The following is a 22,053-nucleotide window of genomic DNA, read 5'->3' on the forward strand; positions in this document are numbered from 1 at the left end:
GCAGGTGGCTCTCACCCTCAGGCAGTTGGTGGGAACTGGCGGCGCCATTCCCAGCAGGGGACACTGATGAAATCGGCGCCAGCTGCGCCGTGCCCCGCTCCAGGACCCGGCCCCGCAGGTGGCAGTACTCGGGCAAGGGCAGCCGCGGGGGCGGATGGGAGGGAGCCTGGCCACAGGTGCGTGGAGTTAATGGCACTGAGTGGGCTCTGGGCAAGTGGCTGCGGTAAGCTGCGCTCCCCAGCAGCCCGAGTGGCTCTGTGCACAGCCAGGGCAAGGTGCCCCCGCTGCTCCGCGTTCTCACACCGCACTGACGATGGGGGTTTGCTGGCATAATAAAGGACCTGAGGGACTTGCAGGTTGTTCTTGTTTCCTGTCTCTTTCAGGTGGTTTCTGTTTGTTCTGTTGGTTTGGGTTTGTTTTATTTCACAGGGGGGAAGGGGAGGGGGGCAGGGAGAGCTGAAAAGCAAAGCAGAGACTCTGTGCTGCATCGGTGACTGAGTCACGTCCCGTCCCCGCGCCCATCGCAGCCCGAAGCTTCAGCGTAGCTGAGGGTTCACATCCGTGGCCCTTCGATCGTTCCCTGGCCATGCCCTGAGAACCCCCAGGAGATGGCAGCAGTCCTTCATCTTCATGTTCTATGGTGGAAAAACAGCCCTTGGCCAACTTTCTGGAGACTCCCTTCCTCCCAGGGTGGCCATTGGCAGCAGGTACTGCCAGGGCTTGGCTGAGCCCCAGCTTGGAGCAGCGCGGCAGGCACTTGTTCCCACCAGCCACGCCGCTGCTGCTTCACCCCGCAGGAGGCAGGTTGGTGCTAGGACAGGAGGGGCTTGCTCACCCTGGGTGTCTGTCCCCTGGCTGGCTCCCTCACCAACCTGCCCACACTCCCCACGCAACAGCCACATTCCCTCCTGTCCCGGAGCACGACTGCTAACACAGAACCAAACCAAGTCGGAGGGCAGTTTTGCAGGAGCTAATTTACTTCAAAGATGTACAGCTTCTGGAACACGATGACTGCTCAGCAGCGACTGAGTGCTTCTGATTCACTTTTGTGCCAGGGTGCCTGGGATGAGACACGAGGAGCAGCACCCTGCGCTGTGGTGGGGGTCAGGGCCAGAGAGCTGTGACCCAGGCCAGGGAGCGACTGACCCTTCTAGAAACCTGTGCCCACACTGGAAACTTTGTTTGCTCTCTTCACTGGCTGCCTGGTTTTTCTTGGCATCTTGCAAATCCTACACATCTCTGGGCTGGGTAGGAGCATTTTGCATAGTAGGAGTGGGAAGCTACGGAGCATCACTCCCTGCATGGCCTTTCAGTTATCACTTGGCTTTTGTGCATGAACCCTGCCCTGCCCCAACCTATGCAGGTAGCACACATAGGCAAAACCATCCTAAGATGATGCACGTGCACCCCAGAAGTATCAACCCTCCCTTGTCACAGGCTCTCTTCTGTCACAGGGAAAATGTCAGTTAAAGCAGCTGCGTGGAGATGTCCAAGGAACAAAAGCAAGTGACACGACTGCCATGCTGTCGTGCTAACGAGAGCTGGGCAGCAGCACACAGTAATGATGGCACACAGGGAAAGTAAAGGCAGTAAAGGCACCCACACCCAGCACCCTTTGCTGCTTTGTTGGGTGCCTTCACATGCAGCAACCATTTGCAACCACCTCACCACAGAACTCACACCAGCCCCACTGCCGCCCGTGCTGGAACTGGACCATGACATCAAGGCCAAAAGACCTCAGCATTTTTAATGCCTAGTTTCAGTGATACCAAGTCTGCACCTTAAACGGGACAGAGGTGGGCACCTGCTGCCTGCCCCTGAGAGCACACCTCTGGATCTCTGCACAGCTTCACAGCAGGAAGACCTTTATCAGGTGCTGGGTGCCTTGGGCAGGGAAGAGGTTGTTTTATCTCTGTTAAGAAAAGGCAGTTCTGGGAGCAACTGCTATAAATAACAAGTTCTGTATCTGGATAGGGAGGGAGGAGGGAGAGCATTGGGTCAGTTTACAGGCAGAGCTGGCAAGCAGACCTGTAGGCAGATCACAGACAGGGGCGGTCCTGGAAGCAGCATCTGTTTCTCAGCACTCGGTGCAGAAAATGGTTTGCTATTCCCATTTGGCACATCCATGGTTTGATGCTGCAGCCCTGGGATGTGTTGAGGTGTGGGTTTATTTATTAATCAGCGACAATGTAAAGCACTTCCACAAAAATCTGCCTGGCTAGGCGCCAGCAGGCAGCGCAGTTCCCACCTCTTCTGAGTCTTCTCACCACCTCGAATGTATCTTCCCATTTTTGGGGGCATAACCTAACCCTTCAGCACCCTGTGTGTGCTATTCAGACCCCGCAAAGCAAAACAGGTTCCCGCCTGTGCCCCAAGGCAGGGCACACTAGCAGCCCGGTGCTGGGGGTGGGATAGGGATCCCCTGAGCTTAGCCCCAGCTGAACTTCACCCCAGAGCTGCCAGCTTGCTATGGGAGAGAGGTGGCTGCAAGCCTGCCTGCGCCTGTCACAGTAAATGGCGGGACATGGGGACTCTCTTGATGGCTCTGCATCAGGCCCTTTCACAGCCTCTTGGTCGTTTTCAGCCCAGACCCTTGCCGTGGGTTGCCTGTCCACGCTGATCTTTAACTGGGGGTGTGTGACCATACGCCCGCAGGACGCTGCTGGCCAGGCAGCCGCTCCCGGCACAGCAGAGTGATGGCAACAACTCCCCTGTCACTGCTGCCACCCTGTGGCCACAGCTGCAGCTGCAGGGTGGTGCTCGGCCACTGATCCACCATTTCCTACCGGGACACCACAGCCTGGGACTGCTCTTACTCACTGGGGTTACTTTAACCCCAAATTCTCACTCTGAAGGCAAGCTCCCATTTCGATCTACAGGACAGCAGTGGGTTTGTATTCAAACCGAGGGAGTGGGGTAACACCACCTGCACAGAGAGCAGGCTCTAGAGGTATCTAAAGATGCTTCATAACCCCAAGTGAGGTAGCTGAATGGAGCGGTCCCCTGCCCTGGTGGGAAAGGACACGATCAGCAGGGACTGGAGGAGCTGCTATAGGGGGCAGGATGCCTCTAGGGGCCTCCTGGCCCACAGCCCCCCTGCCAGGCACAAATTCTTAAGACAACCAAGTTCCTACTTGGTCATCAGAGCACCAGGATGGAAAAACAAAGGCCGAGAGCCCAGAGAGCAAGTTGTAGGAGAAACTACACCCTGGACTTGCACTCTGGGAAGATTTCAGGCATGGGAAGTCTATTAGGGTGGATTTTTTTTCAAGTGCAAAGACTAGGCTCAGAGTCACAAGAGCCAGGCTAGAGTGGGAGGCAAAGTTGGTCTTAAATCTTCACATCATTTCACCTGCAGAACATGCTGGAGACTCACTGGGTATGTAGGCGAGAGTAATGTTGTGTTTGGGTTTGTCTTCCAGCATGCTGGCAGGACCCAGCCCAGCACAGCTGGGCTCAAAGAAGGTCTTTCATAGTATCTGATGGCAGGGCTTCCCCCACCACATTCGCAGTGCCCAGGCCTGAGCTTTTCCGTGTGACAAGCACCATGACCTGCACTGTCCTCTTCAGCGCAGGCTGGCGAGCAGCTCCCCCGGCCAGCAGAGCCAGGGGAGCGCGCTGGGGAGAACTGCTGGGTGCCTGGGGGAGTTTATGGCACTTGGGGTAGTTACTGAAACACTCAAAAGCATCGTTGCAGTTTCTGCAAGCCACAGGATGGTCACCAAAGCCTGGGGGTGGGAAAGACTGGAGTGCAGCACTGGGGCAGCCACAGCAGAGCAGGGTGCGGATGGCCTGGAGGAGCACCATGTCCCTGGAGAGGAACTTCTGGAAGTTGGGCTTGAAGAGCAGGTACACCAGGGGGTTGTAGAGTGTTGAGGACTTGGCAAAGGCAGCTGACAGCACAAAGGCCAGAGCTGGCACCTGGCTGGCGTCGCCAAGGACTGCCCACAGGGCAACAATGGCGTAAGGGGTCCAGGCAGCCAGGAAGCCCAGGCATACAGCAACACTCAGCTGGAAGAGAAGATGGAGACAGTGGTACTGCATGCCTCCTGTGGCACGTGCTGGATCCTGACCTCCACCCCAATGCTCAGCCGTGTGCTACAGGACCCTGAGCAACAGGACCCTGAGCAGTCAGTCACAGTCCCAGGGAAGGGTGCTGAGCCTTCTGGACTCATTATGCTGGAGCATTGGGGTGTCACACACCAAGGCAGCAGCTCAGCACATCCCAATGTGGGCACGAAAACCTGCACTCTCTGCAGGTGACTCACAGCCCATCCCACCTCGGGAACTTAGGGACTGCCTCAGCTCACCAAAGCAGGTGGGTACAAAGCACCCAGTGAACAGGCCAGCACTGAACCTTTTGACATCACTCAGAATCCCTCCAGGAACCCATGTGCCAACATGCAGACCCACTGAGAGGCTCTGCAAACTATCCTGATCTAAACAAAGGGGAAGTCTCTTTCGAGGCCAGGCTACCAAGCAGGTTGTGTCTGTGGGTTTTGGGGTTTTCTTTAAAGGGTGTCCACTTTTTTTTTCACATCTCCTTGGTAGATGATAGTATTAGCTCGTGGTCTGGGCAACAGTGACTCATGCAAGCTTCTTTAATGATCTTTGCCAATGTAATTTAGAAGGAAAACTCCTCCACCTGATGGTTTTAAGCAGGAGAGATGTTATTACTCACACTGATACCAGTACCTGGAGAATTCATCAGGAGCAGCAGACACCCTGGTAGGAGGGGTCCTGCAAGGTCCACCTGCCCAGGAGGCGGTGGGCTGGGGGCACTGTGAGACTCCACAGTACTCCAAGCTCTCTCCTACCTTCACGACCAGGCTGTGCACGCTGCGGGGTCTGCGCCGGGGGGGACGTGTGCTGCCTGACGGCTCTTCGGGACACCCTCACTGTCCAGAGGATCAGAGAGTAGGAGACGAGGATGAGGAGGCAGGGTAGAAGGTAGCAGAAGATGACGAGGGCAAGGATGTAGAGCGTGGCCTCCCTATTGGAGGCTTTCCAGGTGATGCAGCAGGCTGTCCCATAGGGCTCGGGGCCGTAGCTGCCCCACTCAGCCAAGGGGGCGGTGGCAAACATCAGGGCGTATGCCCAGACGCACAGCAGCAGCACTCCGGCGTGGCAGGGCGAGAACCTGTTGCCTGTGGCAGAGGGATCAGGATGAGGATGGCTTCCCACGGGCGAGAGAGAGCAGAGAGAGGGGCTGCCACCCCCAGCTGCTCACTTCTCCAGGCACCGGGGACGAGGCCAGCCACCTCGGGCCAGGGCCAGGGCTGCCTGCGCAGGACAGCAGCTGCTGCGCACAGCACTGCAGCCGAGCAGCGCCATGCCAACGCCCGCCCCGGGACGCACAGATACCCTCCTGTTCACTTGGCGGGGCAGCCAGAGGAGGGCACCCCGTGAAACACAGGGATTTGCCCCAGCCTGGGCAGCCGTGGGCATGACTGGCAGCGGCCTCGGGAGGAACTGCTGGGGGGAGGGACGAGGACAACACTGCACTGCTGGGGAAGGGACGGCGACAGCACTGCACCCACAGCCCTGGGGGCAGCCTGGAAAGAGGCACCCTGGCTGCAGCAGGCACTACTCAAAGTCATCACAAGCACTGTCATTTGAAGGATCTGGTCCTCTGACAGCCCTGGGTGAGGCAGTTGTTTCTCCTTTATGTCCCATCCGTCTTCACATTTTGAGCTCCCTGATCTAAGAGCTCTGTATGAAGTGCTAAATCTTCTGCCACACAGCAGAGTAACAGTTTTCTTTCGAACTAAGTAATTAAAAGTACACTAAAACTCGCCATTTCCTCAGAGAAAATGGGCCGGGATATCACAGGGAGATAAGCAACATGTGCTAGGCTGACCAGTTCTGGCTCCCCTCAAGAGCAGACCCATGCAGGGAAAAGCCACTGGTACCTGGGCTGCCTTTTAACTGCCAGCTTTTGTCCTTATCTTTCCCTCCACCTTTGTAGTGATCTCCTGAGGTGGTGTGCTAGCACATAACCAAGGTGACTCTGCTCCAGCATTGTCCTTGCAACACTGTGAGCTGCTGAGGAGAAGCACGTTGGTGATTGCCAACAGCCACAGGCTCTGGGCAGACAGGCAATAAGAGATGGGAGAGGAGGCGAGGCTGCATTCTGGGGAGCTGCTCTGCAAATCAAACTAAGATCTTTGATTTCCCATTTATTTCAGTTTTCGGTCTTTAATCCAGAATCTTTTATCAGATACCCACTAGATGAAAGGTGAGCAGCTGAGCTGAGGAAACAAAGCAGCATCTCCAAGTTGGAGGAGCTGTAAATGTGGCTGGGACGCCCCTTGATCCCCTTGTTTCCTCAGGTGCTCTCTGTGCTACATGCCCTCAATAATGAGCTGGTGCCCACGCTTACAGCTGCAAGTATCCACTGGAGGGTGTCCAGATGAAAGCAGCTACAGAAGTGAGCTATGACACTGCACACCCAGCCTTCCTGTATTAATTATCTCAGTGAATTAAACACATTTGGCCCGTGGCTCTCCCACCAGGGATCAGAGAAAGCAGCTCTTCCTTGCACTGCCAGAGCTTGTGGCTTCCCAGAGGCAGTCTGCTCTTGCCTAGGCTCAAGTCTGTCTGTGGACCTTCAAAACTTTGCACCCTGCTGTGATATAGCAGCTGAGACTGTTCTACAGAGAGAGGGCTACCCTCCTGATACATTCTGGATGATGCTCCTGAACTCTAAAGTGAAGCAGGGGACAGCTGAGATGCATGCACAGAGCACAGGCACAGGGTGCTGGGGCTCCATACATGCAGTGGCAAGTGAAAGCAGAAGTGCCAAAAGCCTTCAGAGTCTGCTGCACCGGTGCATTGGCTGGGATAGGGTGCCCCGGGCCAGAGCTTTCCCAGAGGAGGCAGATCTGGCCCATAAAGCTCCAGGGTTATGGTAAGCGAGTGGGGTGCCAGTGCAGATGAGATAACGAATCCCAGCACCTACCATAGGCTGGGTAACAGACCTTCAGGCAGCAAACCGTGCTGAGCACCGTCAGGCTGGTGAGGCTGCACAGCCCGAACAGGACCCCGCAGAAGGCATAGAGGGTGCAGACTGCCCGGTTGAAGAGCCACCTGCAAGGGAAAGCCTGTGGGCAAGGACTGCCCTCTCCTTGCCTGGGGCAGCTGGCTCGCAGCCCCTGCCAGGGGGCTGGGTGGGAATCTTCTCCATGGGCTCTTCTCCAGAGGGGCGCTGGCTATTTCCCAGCTGGTCTCCTGACACTGGAGCCTCAGTTGCCAGTCCCACACCAAAACCAAAGCTGGCCATGCATAGGGTGGCTGTAATGGGCTGCACAGAATCCAGCACCTGATTGCCCAAGAAAAGACATGATTTTGTTCCTGCTTTGTTCTCTGCACATCCCACTGACAGGCAAGGATGGGGCCACAGGTGCAGGAGCTGCCCTGATCCACAGGCCATGCGAGTGCCAGTTTGAAAACTCAGCACCAGACTTCTTTTTACAGCAACTCTGCATCGTAAACTGGAGGAGCAGGGAACAGCATAGAACCTGCTGTGGGATGGATGTCTGTGAGCTTACACAGTGCCCCAGTGCCACAGGGCTGACTGCTTGGGTCCCTCCACACCCCCTGTCAGGGATCTCCCCATTTCAAAACAAGGTTTGCAGACTACACCCAGGGCTGTTGGCCAGTGCAAAACTGCTTCCACCAGTTACCTGTGTGCAAAGAAGGAGGGGGTGGCCAAGGGAAAGAGAGTCACCGTCATGCTCAGGTCACTGATGGCTAGGTTGACAATGAAGAACTCAGCGGGCTTCAGCATGGACCTCTTCTGATAGGCCACCAGCAGGAGCAGTGAGTTCCCAGAGAGGGACATGATGCCTGCAGAGAAGGCAGAGGAACAGTGCTGGAAAAGGAGCCAGGATCATCTTGAGGTGTTTGGAAGCAAACACCGGAGATGTCTACAGAGGATGGAAAGGGCTCCAGACTTCCCTCTCCAGAGTGGGCTGAGCAGGGGAGCCCATGGGATCTGCAGAGTTCTGTGAGCACATCTGGAGCTGCTTTACATTGAATTTGATCCCTTCCCCTTCCTGAAATCCTACAGAGGCGTTGGGTAGGAGGGCAGTGATGGGATGAGACTGCAGTGGGCTCTGGGTGCAGGCTCTGGCCAGCATCAGTTCTTCCAGCTGGAAGGAGCAAGGGGGGCACTTCCTTCCAGCTAGATAAATAATGAGAGCTTTGTGCAATTGCTCTTCTGATGTGAGGCCAAGTTGCTGGGCCCCTTTGCCTTTTTAATTTCTTCCTGGCAGTGTCACTCCTGTGAGTCTGTGCTGTCCAATATCATGGTAACAAAATAAACAAGAAGAAAGGCATTATGAAGATCAAGGAAAATCCAGACTAAACAAAAGAAGGCTCTTCATTTGCTATTAGTGTACTTAAAACAACAGTGGTGATTAACATTTTATAAGAAGGACTTTCTCTCTTCTTTTATTACATAATTTTGCTTTCATTGAAGAGGTTTCAGAGTCCTCAGAAGGGGAATCTCTACTGGTCTTGGGATGGGTAGGGTAGGATGAGAGTTTTTCCCTAATGGATTAGGCTCTAAATTAAACACCGTGGTCAGAACCAGCTTCCAAAGCCACTGCATGGCCAATACTGAAGTTCCCCTCAGGAACAGGATTCCCAGGCAAGATGGCCAAATCCAGAGCTTTGGAGGATTTGGAGCTGCTGGAGGGTAGACTGCAACATTTGTCCTTCTTCCCAGGCTCACAAGACATTTTTCCCACAGAGCTGCTCTCGCATCTGCACTAAGTACATTTCTATTGGCTTTGCTAACTCCTAGGAGCTGTAGGCTGCCGGCAGTCCCAGCAGCATGAGCATCCTTGGGTTCCCCATCCTCATAGGCATGAAAAACTCTTCTAGTGTTTGGGAGAAAATTGCTCAAGGCTCAGAGAACTGGAAGATTTTTATCTGCTCATTGTTCCCTTGTGGCCCACACTAACCAGGACTAGATCCCCTCGGAGCATGTCCCAGCCTTGCAGTTTTGCCTGCTGCCTTTTCAGTGCCACTAACTCCAAATCATGAGACATTCACCAGCACCTGCTGCTGAAAGCAAGGGCCAGCTGGAGGTCTAAATCATAGAATCATAGGATCAGCCAGGATTGGAAGGGACCATGGACCACAAGGATCATCTCTTCCAACCCCTCTGCCATGGGCAGGGACACCCTACCCTAGCTGGCCAGAGCCTCATCCAGCCTGGCCTTAAACATCTCCAGGGATGGGGCCTCAACCACCTCCCTGGGCAACCCATTCCAGCCTCTCACCACTCTCATGCTGAACAACTTCCTCCTCATGTCCAGCCTGAACCTACCCATCTCCAGCTTTGCTCCATTCCCTCCAGTCCTGTCACTCCCTGATATCCTGAAGAGTCCCTCCCCAGCTTTTTTGTAGGCCCCCTTCAGATACTGAAAGGCCACAAGAAGGTCACCTGGGAGCCTCCTCTTCTCCAGACTGAACAGCCCCAACTCTTTCAGTCTGTCCTCACAGCAGAGCTGCTCCAGCCCTCTGAGCATCCTCATGGCCCTTCTCTGGACACAGTCCAGCATGTCCACATCCCTCTTGTAATAGGGGCTTCAGAATTGGATGCAGCACTCCAGGTGAGGTCTTACCAGAGCAGAGCAGAGGGGGAGAATCACCTCCCTCGACCTGCTGGCCACACTTCTTCTGCTGCAGCCCAGGCTCTGGTTGGCCCTCCGGGCTGCAAGTGCACACTGCTGGCTCATGTTCAGATTCCTGTCCAGCAGCACCCCCAAGTCCCTCTCCTCAGGGCTGCTCTCCAGCCACTCACTGCCGAGCCTGGATTTGTGCTTGGGATTGCCCTGACCCAGGTGCAGGACCCCACACTTGGTCTTGTTGAACCTCATGAAGTTAGCTTATGCCCACCTCTGCAGCCTGTCCAGGTCCCTCTGGATGGATCCCCGCCCTCCAGCCTGTCTGCTGCACCACACAGCTTGGTGTTGTCAGCAAACTTGCTGAGGCTGCACTCAGTGCCTCTGTCCATGGCACTGACAATGTTGAACAAGATTACTCCTAGGACTGATCCCTGAAGGACTCCACTTGTCATTGGCCTCCACTTGGACATGGACCCATTGACAGCCACTCTTTGTGTGCAGCCATCAAGCCAGTTCTTTATCCATCGAGTGGCCCACCCATCAAGCCCATGTTTCACCAGCTTGGAGACCAGGATATGGTGTGGGACAGTGTCAAAGGCCTTGCTCAGGTCCAGGTAAATGACATAAAATGAAAGCCAAGAAGTTGGCAATGCTAGCAGACAGACCCTGTCTCACACCAGGAGGCTGCAGTAGGACTTACAACACATTTCTCAAAGGTTGTCCTTCAGCTTTCCAAATACTTAAAAACATACCAGTACTTGCAATTCTCCTGAGAGGGAAATGCTTGGGTCATCCTTTTGAGGAGTGTGAGGAGGGCTGCTGTGAGAAAGGCCAGTTTGGTAATGTTGCTAATGACTGAACACTTCTGGAAGCTTTAGTGACTGCAAAAGGCCTGAAACACCTTTGGCAGGCAGGCACCTGGAGTGCCTGCATCAGGGACACAGGTATTCTGCAAGGTCTTTCCTTACCAAAGACCAAATAGAGCGTGCCAAAAATCAGATCTTCTCTCTCTGACAAGGTGGAGATGAACACAGAGGTGTTGGATGCATTTCCCATCTGCAAAGCAAGATACAAATGAGAGTGAATTTTGGCTAATGAAGGAGTGCTAAGCTTCCTCAGTTGCTGGATAAGACAGCTCTGTGGTATGCTCCTGGCACCCTGCTACAGCCAAGCCAGTGGTGTGCAACCCCCCTCTGTCCCTCCCACTGTGGGCAGCACTGACTTGAGCAGCTGGGCAGGAGGCCAGTGAGAGGATCAGGCTAGTAACCTCACTTGTTCACCATTTCTTCAATTACAGGTTTTATTGATTAGCACCAGCCTTAGGATCTACATTTTCTTTGCAAGCCTCAGCCATGTGCTGACTGCAGTAGGCACTGCACCGTGGGTGTGAGGACTGGCTGCTCAGAGATGGAGGCTTCATGTTCTGCAAAGTCCCCAGCCTCCTCCAGGCTTGCCCTGTCCTTCACTTGCCTCTGCCTGCCCTTGAGTCCACATGAGTAGAGAGACTTGGCCTAAGCTCTCTCTGTGATGCATTCACGTGCCATCCAGCTGCATATTACAGTGAGACATGCTCTGTGTGTGCCCAGAAGGACCTGTCTAGATAAGGGGACCTGCAACAAGCTGCTCATCAAACATCCCACAGCCATCCCACAACTGGAGACTGATGGGAATTGTCACCCCAACTCTCACCGCTCCTGGCTGGTGCCTCCCTTCCGCTGTGCCTAAGCCTGACCCATGCTGCCAGCAGGGCAGGCAGTGAGGGTGTGCACTGATAAAGCCACTATTCGTTAGAAACCATTCCCTTTCTCAGGGTGCCTGACTCAGCCGTAGAGCTTTATCGACCTAATTAGTTTCCCTATTCTTTTGTGCAGCTGAGCCACAGGTTCCCGAGTGCTTGGGAAGGTAATAGGGGGTAGCAGAGCAGAACAGCAGATACGTTTCAGTAAACTCACTCTCTTTGCTGGTAACAGATAAATGGGAAAATATTTTGTTCAGGTGAAGAAAAGAGAAAAATAGAGAGGGTGAGAGAAAATCATGTTTTAATTGTGTTTCAGTAGCTGTTAGCTTGCTTGCTGGGGTGTTTAATGCATGCAGTACTCCTGCTTTCTGCCCCAAGGCCCTCACTTGCATGCTGTGGGGGAACTGCAAGTGGTGTCTCACCCAGGAAGCAGGGGAGAAGAGGGCATCTGAGACCAGCCATGGCACAGCTCAAGCCACCCAAGCAGCAATAGGCTGCTTATTTTTGCCCCATAGCCTGGTCTTCATAGGGCTGTGCTGCTAGCTGGAACAGGGAACAGCTGTGTCCCTACAGGAAGAGGGTAAAACCCAGTAATATCCCATCACAGATCCCTGTGAGGCAGCTTGGGAGCTATCATGGGCCAAAAGCTGTGGTAGATGGAGCATTTCCTTCCGTGAGTTCTGCTGACGTGGACTTGTTATCTATGCCCAGGTGAAAATGTCCCCCTCACACTCGAGGCTGCATGCAGACAGGTGGAGCTAATTACCTGGAATTATGAGTAAATTGGCTTCAAGTGTAAGTGTATTAGAAGACATTAACTGGTGTTAAACTGCTAAGAGATCCTGCCAATAGTCCTTCACTCTGTGCTACTGGCCCATACGGCAGTGCCAATGGAAGGTGGTTCCTCTCACCCATTTGGTGGCTTTCTTAAGTAAGGTGGGCACACAAACAATGGAATGTTTACAGCTTCAATAAGCTCACTAAAAAGTAACAAGTGGGACTATCTTGAGCACCTGACTTAAAGCAATCAAATGTTTTTCTGTTCAGTACCTACATACCATGAGTATGAGGCCAGGATGGATAATTTAGTTAATGAGGGCTGCAGCTGTCACCCATGACTCTTGATTCACTCTGCTGAACTTCTGGCCTCTGTGGATGGCTCCTGCTCCCCTTATGAACAGAGACAGAGGAAAACAAGAGAACTGGTCTGTGCAGAACAGTCCCAGCAAGTGCATGCTGCACAGAAAGAGCTGTCTTGCACTGAGGGCAGGAGGAGTGACAGCGAGCCAGCTTTTGGCTCACTTGCTCCAGTAGACATGACTAAAGCCCTTGTGCCTCTGGCAGACTCCCACATCCTTGAGACATGTTTTGCCCAGGCTGCTGCTTTGACAGCTTGATGCAAATGTGACCTTAAATTAAGCTCCACTTACATCACCCTGCTAAACTGACAGAGGCTCTCGGGAAGCTGGGCAGCACACCTTCCTCCTTCCTCAATTCATTTGTTGGCTTCTGGTGATGAGAAGGACACAGTGATGGTTTGAAAAGCCCCATCCTCCTGCCTGGATCTGGAAATGCTGGTCTGTATGGATGTCATGAAGGCAAACAAGGGCAGCCAGGAGGTCTAACCATTTCTGACTGAGTTTCCTAGTACTAAAGAGCTTTCTGCCATAATCTCTCACTTTGGAGAACTGACCACCAGACCTGGTATTTTTCCAGTCTTTTGCTGTGCAAAGCAAAGCACTCCTTTAACAACAGTGTGTGCTTTACCAAGAAACTAAACTCCAGCTATTATCTGTCTGCTTGGAAGATGCTGCTAGCCCTTGGGGTTTGATATGTGAGCATCTATAGGAAAAAGCACCAAGCAGTGTGACTGCCAGGCAGGCTGCTGGCTCACAGCTAGTCTGCTGCTTGAACAGATCAAATGTCCCCTGTCTGGTTATCAGTACAGCAGCAGCTCAGACACCAGTACTAGTATTTATGTGCATGCAGTTTCAATGTTCAGCCTTAAAAAATCATTACCTTTTAGTAATAGCATGCTAAAATACATGAGGAAAATACTATCATTTGCATCTTAGAAGCTTCCTGCCTTAAATAGTGTTGGTGTCAGAGCAGCAGCTTGACTTGGAGGATTTCACCTTGCCAGCCTAGAACACGTTTTTCAGGTGCACACTCCCCTGATCTGCTTTTGCTTCTGGTCTCCTGGCCAGCAGACATTGCTCTCTCGGTTCTGCTTTGGCACCAGGGCAGCCTTGGCCCACTCAAACACATTTGAGCATCCTCATTTGCATGGTAAAGTTCAGCTGCATCAATTTGCTCTGCTTGGCAAACATAATTCACAAGGTGCTTGCTTTATACCCTCTCCTATTCTACTCCTGTTTATCTTGCCTGGATGCAATGCAGAGGACCAAGTTTGTCAGTATGACCCCACAGCAGCAAATGCTGCTCATGAAAAGGTTATGAAAAGTCACTGGAACCTCCATGTGCTCACTTGAGCTTTCCAGCTGCTCTGGGCAGAGTGCAAACTCCCTGGCCACCCCCATAAATGCCTGCACATCATCATTACCAGGGCATGCAAGGCTGGATTCTGAGCAGAAATGGGCCAAGATCCACCTTCAGAGAGGCAAGGGCTTAGGCTGGCAATTATCCAGGATAATAGTACTTTGGCAAGCTGCACTCCAATCCTCAACCTGCACTAGACACCCAGGAAGCAATCCACTGCCTGCTCTTTCTGCACTTGCACCACACTAGAAAGCATCTCAGTATCAGTGTGTTCGCCTCACCACCTGCTTGCAGGCTTCCACTTACACGTTTATGCTGAAGGTGACTGTCCCCTCTGTGTCCTTAGCATGACTGATGGCACCTGCAGCCTCAGGAAGCTCCTCCCTGCCTTCCTGAGGCACTGGGATGTGCCAGTGTCCAGCTTGGGATGTTTTTTTCCTGTTTGCTCCTTGGAATCATGAATAGAGCTTAAGAATCCCAGTAGAGGCACCAGCACAGAGGTGACTCCAGGAAGCTTTAAGTCATTCCTGCTGGCCCTGCTCTGTGTTGGGGCCATCTTTTAGCAGATATTAAAGCAACAGCAAAACTATTGTTCACTGTCCTGGAGCTGGGCAGCCCCAGGGCCCTCCCTGTTCCTTCTGTGTGCTCTCCTCAGCAAGGGCAGCCTGAAGGAACAAAGCTGTGTCCTTGTGAGGTGACACCCCAGTGCAAGCCAGGCTCTGGGCATTGAGTACACACTTGTCTGGTTGCAGAGAGACTGCAGCATCATTCAGGAGAGAAGCACAGAGGCTCTAGAGTGGGGAATTGCCTTTTTTCTCACTTTACAAGATCATAATTTCACTAAAAGGGTGTTCTTGGATACTTGGCACTGTCCCTGCCATGTGAGCCCTGGAGTGCTTACTCCAGGTGCTTTCACACCCAGGCTGGAGCTGAATCTCTCCTGTTACTGACTGTCCAGTGGTGACCTAAGTTTTCCCCTGGGATTTTCACAGAATATCCCAACTTGCTGGACACAAGTGCTGGAAATCCCTAGCAGGAAAAAGGGAAATATTTCCCAACCTTTCTTAACCTGCCCTGTGCAAATCCTGTCCCTAGCCTCAAATCCTCCCCAGACTCAAAAAGAATATCAAAATAAATAAGACCTGTGTTCAGGTTTTAGTTAAAACCTTGTGATCTTAGGAAAGAAGCAACAACAGAAAGCCTGGGCTTCAGTGGAAGGTGGGTAGCTGGCTGCAAGACAATTAGGAGATCTGAGGCTTTAACTGATGTGAGTTGGTAGAACTGATGGGGCACTGCAGAGAAGTTCTCTGATGAGATGTCTCCATCACAGGGAAGCAGCAAAGGTTGAAAGCAAATTTCTCCCTTTTTCAGGCCAACCTCTAAAATGTTTGTGAGGAAATGGGCTTTCCTCCTCACCAGCATGTGCAGGAGCAGGCAGGGAAGGGTGAGAACATCACCCTGATGCATACTCTTAATTGTCAGGGAGAAAAAGCTGCTATAGAGTATTTAATTTCACAGCTAACAAAAATCCAATCTCAATGTTCTTTCTATGATGAATGTCCTTAGGAGCCCACCTCTCCCTTCCTTGTGTGCCAGAGCATTTTAATTGATGCTAAGGTTAAATATATCAGAAACCCACCAAGTTATTAGACCCACAGTATGGCACTGTGGATATGGAAAGGGAAGGAGGGAGGAAGTTTTGCTACATATTCATCAGCTTCTAAATTTCATGAGAAAGTGACAGTGACTCTTCACCCTTAACCACAAACAGATGAAAACCAGACAGAGCTCCCAAAGGCACACTCTGAATGTGTGCACTAAGATAGGAGCCCGTGCCTTTGGGATAAAGTCAAGCAGGTATGGCTCTATCTGGAGCAGAGTCACAGCACAAGTGCCTTCAGTGCTGCTCATTGCTCTGACCATCCCTATATGCAACAGACTGCAAGGAAGGGCATGCAGTTTCAGAGCCCTGTGACAGTGCAAGCTGGGTGAGACCCAGCTGAGGGTAAGAGTGCTGGAGTGATGTCCCAGGCTGCAGAGTGGCACCTGGAAATGGGACCAGGAGTTGTTCACCCTGAGAACAAAGTTGATGGAGAGGTTTGGAGAGGAGGATGTGGAGGTGATAGAGGCTGGCCTTTAGGTGGCCAGGAGGATGTAACATAGGTGGTGAAAGTGGGCTGCTAGGTTCATCTTCTCCACAGAGCATCTGGAATGCTAAATGCTTCACAGCCCAGAGAAAATAATCTCCCTTTCTCTCCTGTGCTCTTTGGCCCATGTACAGAGACAGGTGATTTATGCCTCCTTGTACCAGACTGAGTGACTCTGATCATGAGAATGATGTCCTTCATTAACCTAATTTGAAATAACCTTCATTCAGGGATGAGCAAACCATTCCTGAAATTCTCACAATGCACAGCTCTCCCTTAGGCCATGCCTCATTCTTCCTCAGGAGCCCCTGGAAGCAGACATGCTGCTCACAGCACATGCATGTCACCTCCCCAGGATGCTTTAGCAAGCGAGTGCGTTAAGGACATGTAGCCTGGGAGAAAGGAGGGGTCATGGTCACACAGCTGCACTGGTGATGAGACAGAGCAAGGCCCAGCATAAACAGTCTGGAAGGAATTGTTCCTGCTCCTCAGCATGCACACACAGCAAAGGAAGGGGAGAACTGGCAAAGCTTGCAGGACTTCATTTCCGTCAGCTCCCTGGACAGTCTCCATCCTGCAGTACATCAGGGGAGCTACAAGTGTCCTGTGACATCAAGCTGGCAAAAAGTAACAATAATCCAGGGGAGAGGAACTCCTATTTCTGACAAACTACTTGGGATTTGTCTTATTTTTATGGTTGCAAAGCACATATTTCTCATTATAATACAGGAAGCAGTGAAGGGCATCCCTTGCTCTGATGGATATGCTGATGTCATTGACACATGGCAATAAATCAGTTTTACAGAAATACAGAGAGCTATCAGTTTTGTGTCTGAAGGTAAAGCATAAGCTAGATCCTATAAGCTATAGGCAGTGCACAGGCAAGCAAAGCTAGTATCAGCAGAGCAACTATTGCAAAACCAGACCTGCTCCTGGTGCTTTCACCAAGGGTCTGCAAAGCTTTCCCCCTCCCATATGAATGAGAAGGTAGGACACTTGTCACAGCTCCTCTGTGAGGGGGGTGCTGGCAGCTGGCCCTAGGAGGTGCTCATATGGTGTTTACCCTTGTAGAAATAAGACAGCAAGTAACCTGCTCTGGTTCTGCTTGCCTGCCCAAAGGCCACCTCTCCCTGAGCTGCTTCCTCAGGTGAGCATGCGATGGGGAGGAAGCCTACACAAGCCTCCCCCTCTGCTGTCATGTTTAGAGGAAGGTCACAGGCTGCAGAAGCATCAGTGTGGGTACTAAACACATTCACACTCTGACAGAAACAGCTGTTGCAGCGCCCTTCCAACTCAAAAACATTTCAAAACCAAGGCTATGCTAAATCAAGACTAAATCTATAACTCCTCTGGGAGGGACTTCAGGTGAGAATGCCTCATTGGGGGCTACCCAGCCAGCACAAAATCAGGCTGCTTGGCCATGTAGCCTTCGGACACACAAAGCTGATGCTGAATTTGATTTAAGCTCCATTGCTCTGAGTCTGTTCTGAGAAGAGACAGACTGAAAGCTCCTTTCCCCTCAATTTAATCAGACTTCAAAATGAGATGAAGTTTTCCCAGCAGCTGCTGCCACAGGTACATTACCAGGAAACCCTCACATTCTGCATCCCACACCCTATTCTTGTGTTCCTGGGGAAGGGTCATGCCTGAACCTACACCTCGTGTCTATACAGGGACATTGGCACAGCTGGACTGGCCTGACCACATGCACTCTAACTGAAAAAAACATACATTTTATCTTGTGTCACTGCTGGTCTTTTCCTCTCCTGACTTGGAGAGCTGCTTCTCCTCAGCCAATGTGCCACAAAGACACAGCCTTTCTTGAGAGAAGGGGAAAGAAACCTGATGAGCCTGGAAACTCAGTTGACCTCCAGTCTCTTTCAGTAGTAAATAGCAGGAATCGATTTCTGCAGTTTCTAGCGTGGGGGAAGCTCAGACACTGCTCCTGCCTAGCAAATAAAGCAAGCCTGAAAAAGTCACGCAAGAGCAAAGAGCAGAGCTGAGCAACAGCTCGGTACCTCAAGGACAGACTGCAGTGCAAGAAAGGGCAGCCCTTAGTCCCCAGCCCCAAATCACTTTGTAGGTGACAGAAATGTCCTGTGCCAGGGCTGCTGGCCATCAGTTACCAACAAAACAAGCCTGCTTTCTGCCTCCCCCCATTAGGCACCCAGGACTCTTGCAAGTCCCTGTGAGGGGTGTGTGCATCTGTGCATCCTAAAGTGAGCTGTGCCATTCATATGCGGCACCCAGGGCTGCCCACCTGGGCAGCAGAGATGGCAACCAGAGCTGGCACTGCCGGTCCCAAATGCCCACAGCAGGGCACACATTACTCGGGGCTGTGTTCCATCACTCCCTCAGGGAAGCGTCTCCCAGCCGCGGAGACTGGAGTCCCCGCTCTGCAGCACCCGGGGGCACCTCTGAGGACACTCCGAGGACAGTGTCCTCCCCCTTCCCAGTGCCGGGGATGCTCCGGGGCATCATGTCCGTCCCGGCATGATCAAGGCGGCGCCTCCCCCGCGGCCGGGACCCCCTTACCTTTCCCAGAGGAGCCCCCAGGGTCAGCCCGCTCCGTTCTCCGTCGCCAGAAACTTGCCGGGCTTCCCGCGGCAGCTTCGCGGGGCTACGGCGGCGGGAGGTGTGCGCAGGTTCTGCTCCCGCGGGAGCGCGGCGGCTCCTACCGCGGCTCAGCACCGCCAGCGGCGGACAGCTCCGCGCCCGCACCGCGCTCTGCCCGCGCCGCTCCCGGCCCGCCCGCACTGGGCTCTGCACTGCCTTTCCCCGGCTGACGAGGCCGGGGGTCGCCGTCCCCGCAGCCGGGGCAGCTCTTGTGCTGCAGGGCTGGCACGGCCAGCTCAGCCCCGGCACTCCGGCTCCCCGGAGTCACCCCCTGCCAAGCCGCACCTCACCACCGACTGGCCTCAGAGATGCGGTTTGCATAGCGAGAGAAACTGAGGCACAGAAAGTGAAGCTTATAACTGTGCTCTGTGGCCTCGGCATCTCACGGGTCACTTTCCCTCCCCTTGGCTATCTCCTCTCACCCCTCCTCAGCAGAGGCACGCTGGGCACTCACTCACCTCTCCCTGAAGATCTGATGGGCCACTTGGCATGACCCCATGCTGGGCTGTGAGGTGCTCCAAGGACATGCTCAGAGTGACAGAGGAGGCAAGGAGGTGGAGATCGCTGTGCTGAGCCTGTTGCCAGTTGGAGCTGGATTCTGTTCTCCACCCAAATCATTTGACCTGTCTCTGCTTGGCAAAGCACAAGTCATGACCATCACTTAACCATGTGTCTTGTTAATTCTCTCCACACCAAGAATTTTCCCTTGGCTGTCAGTTTGAACAATTTAAAAAAGCCCTAATGCTTGTTTCTAGAGCTCCAAATATTGTCAGGGCTGCTGGTCAGCTTGGACTCAGGTGCTTGAATTTGCTTTAGAAAGGAATGTTGATGCTGAAGAAATGGACAGCAATAGCACAACAATAGCCTTATGTAGTCTACGTGCTTTGGAAAGAGCCTTCATGAGAAACATGCATGGACTAACCAGCTATGTAAATAGATACATACTGAGGTTATTATAAACTGGAAGGGAGTTTTTGTTTGTGTTCCAGGAACACAAAGGCCTCAGCCAAGTTTGAGGCCCTGTTGTGCAGCCCCCTCCACATAGCCAGAGTCACTGCAAAAAGCCAGACGCCTACCAGGGAACATGCCCCATATTCTGCCTTTCAGCTGGGATGGATATCCAGTGACACACCAAAGGACACACAGCCTTCAGCAGACTCACAAGCTCAAGTCAGAGCAGCAGCACTTTGGGCTGCACAGAGGCACTGCAGAGCTGCTGAACTTTGTGGGCATGTTTGCAGGACAGCTTCCTTGGGACACGGACCTCTTTGTCTCAGTCTGTCCTCAGCAGCACCACTCCTCCCCAGTCCCACTCATCAGCCATTCTCACACAGGTTTAGAAGAGGGTCTGAAGTGTTAGTGATAATTAGCTCCCACTTGGCTTGTGCAGCGCAGAAAGACCCAAAGGAGCCATCTGAAGAGGTGAGGAAGAATAGCAGGGATGCCATGAACAGGCAGCTGATGGAGTAGCACCCACAGACCCCTGCTTGCTGCCTCTCTTCTCGTCTGCAAGAGATTTCAAGAGAGATGGGGGAGCCAAGGTCTACAGAGCTGACAGGAGAGAAAAATGAACCTACAAGAAACCAGACATCATAAGGTCAGCTGTTCATGGAACAGCTTCTTTCTCTAAGCCTAAGCACAAAGTGAACCATGCTTGAACCCAGACCTACCACACTCTTTCAACACTGCCTCTTTAAGCAATGGTCAAGGCACAGAGTGAGTATTTGCAGTACTCTGAATTAGGATTTAGCCAACAGGTTGACTTCTAGCTATCAAAACTGTCCTGAAGCATAATCCTTAGCTGTGAATCCTAGAGATTTCCATACAATCTGTGTCACATCAATTATCTACTTTTGGTTTTTAAGCTCTCCCTTCTCTTTAATGGTTGGACTCAATGATCTTACAAAGTCCTTTCCAATCAAAACAATTCTATGGTTCTTCTTCCTCCCCTTCCCCACAAAAAACTACCAGAAAGAAAAAAAATAATATTTGAGCTAGCAATCCTCCAAAGGAATGAGAGCTCAACCATCAGAAAATGACCACAGGATGCTGGCAGCATTCCAAGGACAACAGAACAGGTATGTCAAACTTACACAATGTCACTTGTCCCAGACAATTTCTTTGGCTGCCAGCCAGGGGAGTCTGAAGTGCAGAAGACTTGCCAAGCAGGTTACAGCCTGTCATTAGGCAGGAAACTCGGAAAGTCTCATTCCACTTACAACACCAACGTCAATTGCAGCACTGGGACTGCAATGCTGTTTCATTTTCCTCTTTCTCTACCCTGTGGGCCACAGGTTAAGGCCAACCAGAATGTTTTAATTCCTCTTCTGATCACATCCTGAAGACATCTACACTGTCCATGTTGAGTCTTGAGACTATAAGTACTTGGTTTTGCTCCTAATCCATCTGCACCAGCCAAGGTGACTTTGTACAGTAGACCCTGCAGGTCTACCTCCTGTACAGTAGACCCGGCAGCTGTGCCTCCAGAAGAGACCAGGGTTTAACTCTCTAAATGCCTGTTTTATCTTGTTCTCCTGTCAAGAACAGCTTCTCTGTTGGAAGATACTTTCTTCAGATGCTTTTGTACATCTGTGCTAATCAAACCACACAAGACTTTTTGTGTAATTAAACATTCAGGGGCTTAAGCATTACAAGTGCAGGATTTGCAGCACAACTGCAAAAAGGTGAGAGGAATGACAGTGAGCTCAGGGACATGGGAATTCACCGCTCACAGGTGAGCCAGGAAGACATTGTAGCAGCTGACTGAATCTGCTCTGTAACAATACCAGCCTCCAGACCTTGGAGCAAGCATTCCATATTCCACCCTTGAAGTGAAACTCAGGAACTCTTCTTCTTACAAAGAGCTTGAAAACCAAACCAAACCTCAATCAAACAAAATCAAATGACTGTGTCCCTCCAAAATTGGTATCTGAATTCTCCTTCAGCCGAAGGAAGCTGGTAGGGGAAGAACATGTGTATGCAAACGTGTATGCAAACACAGGTGGACGTGCTACAACTACAGCCCTGTAAGTCATGTTATAGCCAAAGAACAGCACCACTCACCTTCTAAAGCCTTCAGCCATCTCCACACCCAGTGACAAAAATCCACCACCGTTGCTTTGTTTTGCAGTTGCACCAACGATCTGTTACAGTCACTGCTGCTTGTTCAGGCTTTCAGCCTTTCAGGGCAGGTCACTGCTCCTCACTCCCCTGAGACTGGCTCTCCTGCTCCCCAGCTGTCCCAGCGAGATGATAGGTATCAGCGCACCAGGTGAAGGACAGTGCAGCCCAGCTGCCGCCCATCAGCAGGACTTTGCAGTGCTGCATGCTTGCCCACCCTCAGCTTAGCGCTTCTGCAGTCCAGATGGTGGGAAGTAACCTGAAACTCCTATCTCTCTGCCTCAGAAACTACCAG

At 52.2% G+C, this 22,053-nt stretch overlaps 1 protein-coding gene across 1 annotated transcript; it reads right to left on the minus strand.

Moving 5' to 3' along the window:
- Nucleotides 1-956: 956 nt before the first annotated feature.
- LOC135188394 (opsin-5-like) lies at nucleotides 957-19,204 on the minus strand. Its single transcript, XM_064167797.1, is given in 7 exon segments — nucleotides 957-4,011; nucleotides 4,818-4,850; nucleotides 4,852-5,147; nucleotides 6,962-7,089; nucleotides 7,686-7,848; nucleotides 10,607-10,694; nucleotides 19,097-19,204. Coding segments are annotated over 7 exon segments (1,332 nt in total). The 5' UTR covers nucleotides 19,166-19,204; the 3' UTR covers nucleotides 957-3,456.
- Nucleotides 19,205-22,053: the final 2,849 nt, after the last annotated feature.

Source organism: Pogoniulus pusillus, chromosome 29 (assembly GCF_015220805.1).
Source record: "Pogoniulus pusillus isolate bPogPus1 chromosome 29, bPogPus1.pri, whole genome shotgun sequence".
Lineage (NCBI taxonomy): Eukaryota > Metazoa > Chordata > Aves > Piciformes > Lybiidae > Pogoniulus > Pogoniulus pusillus.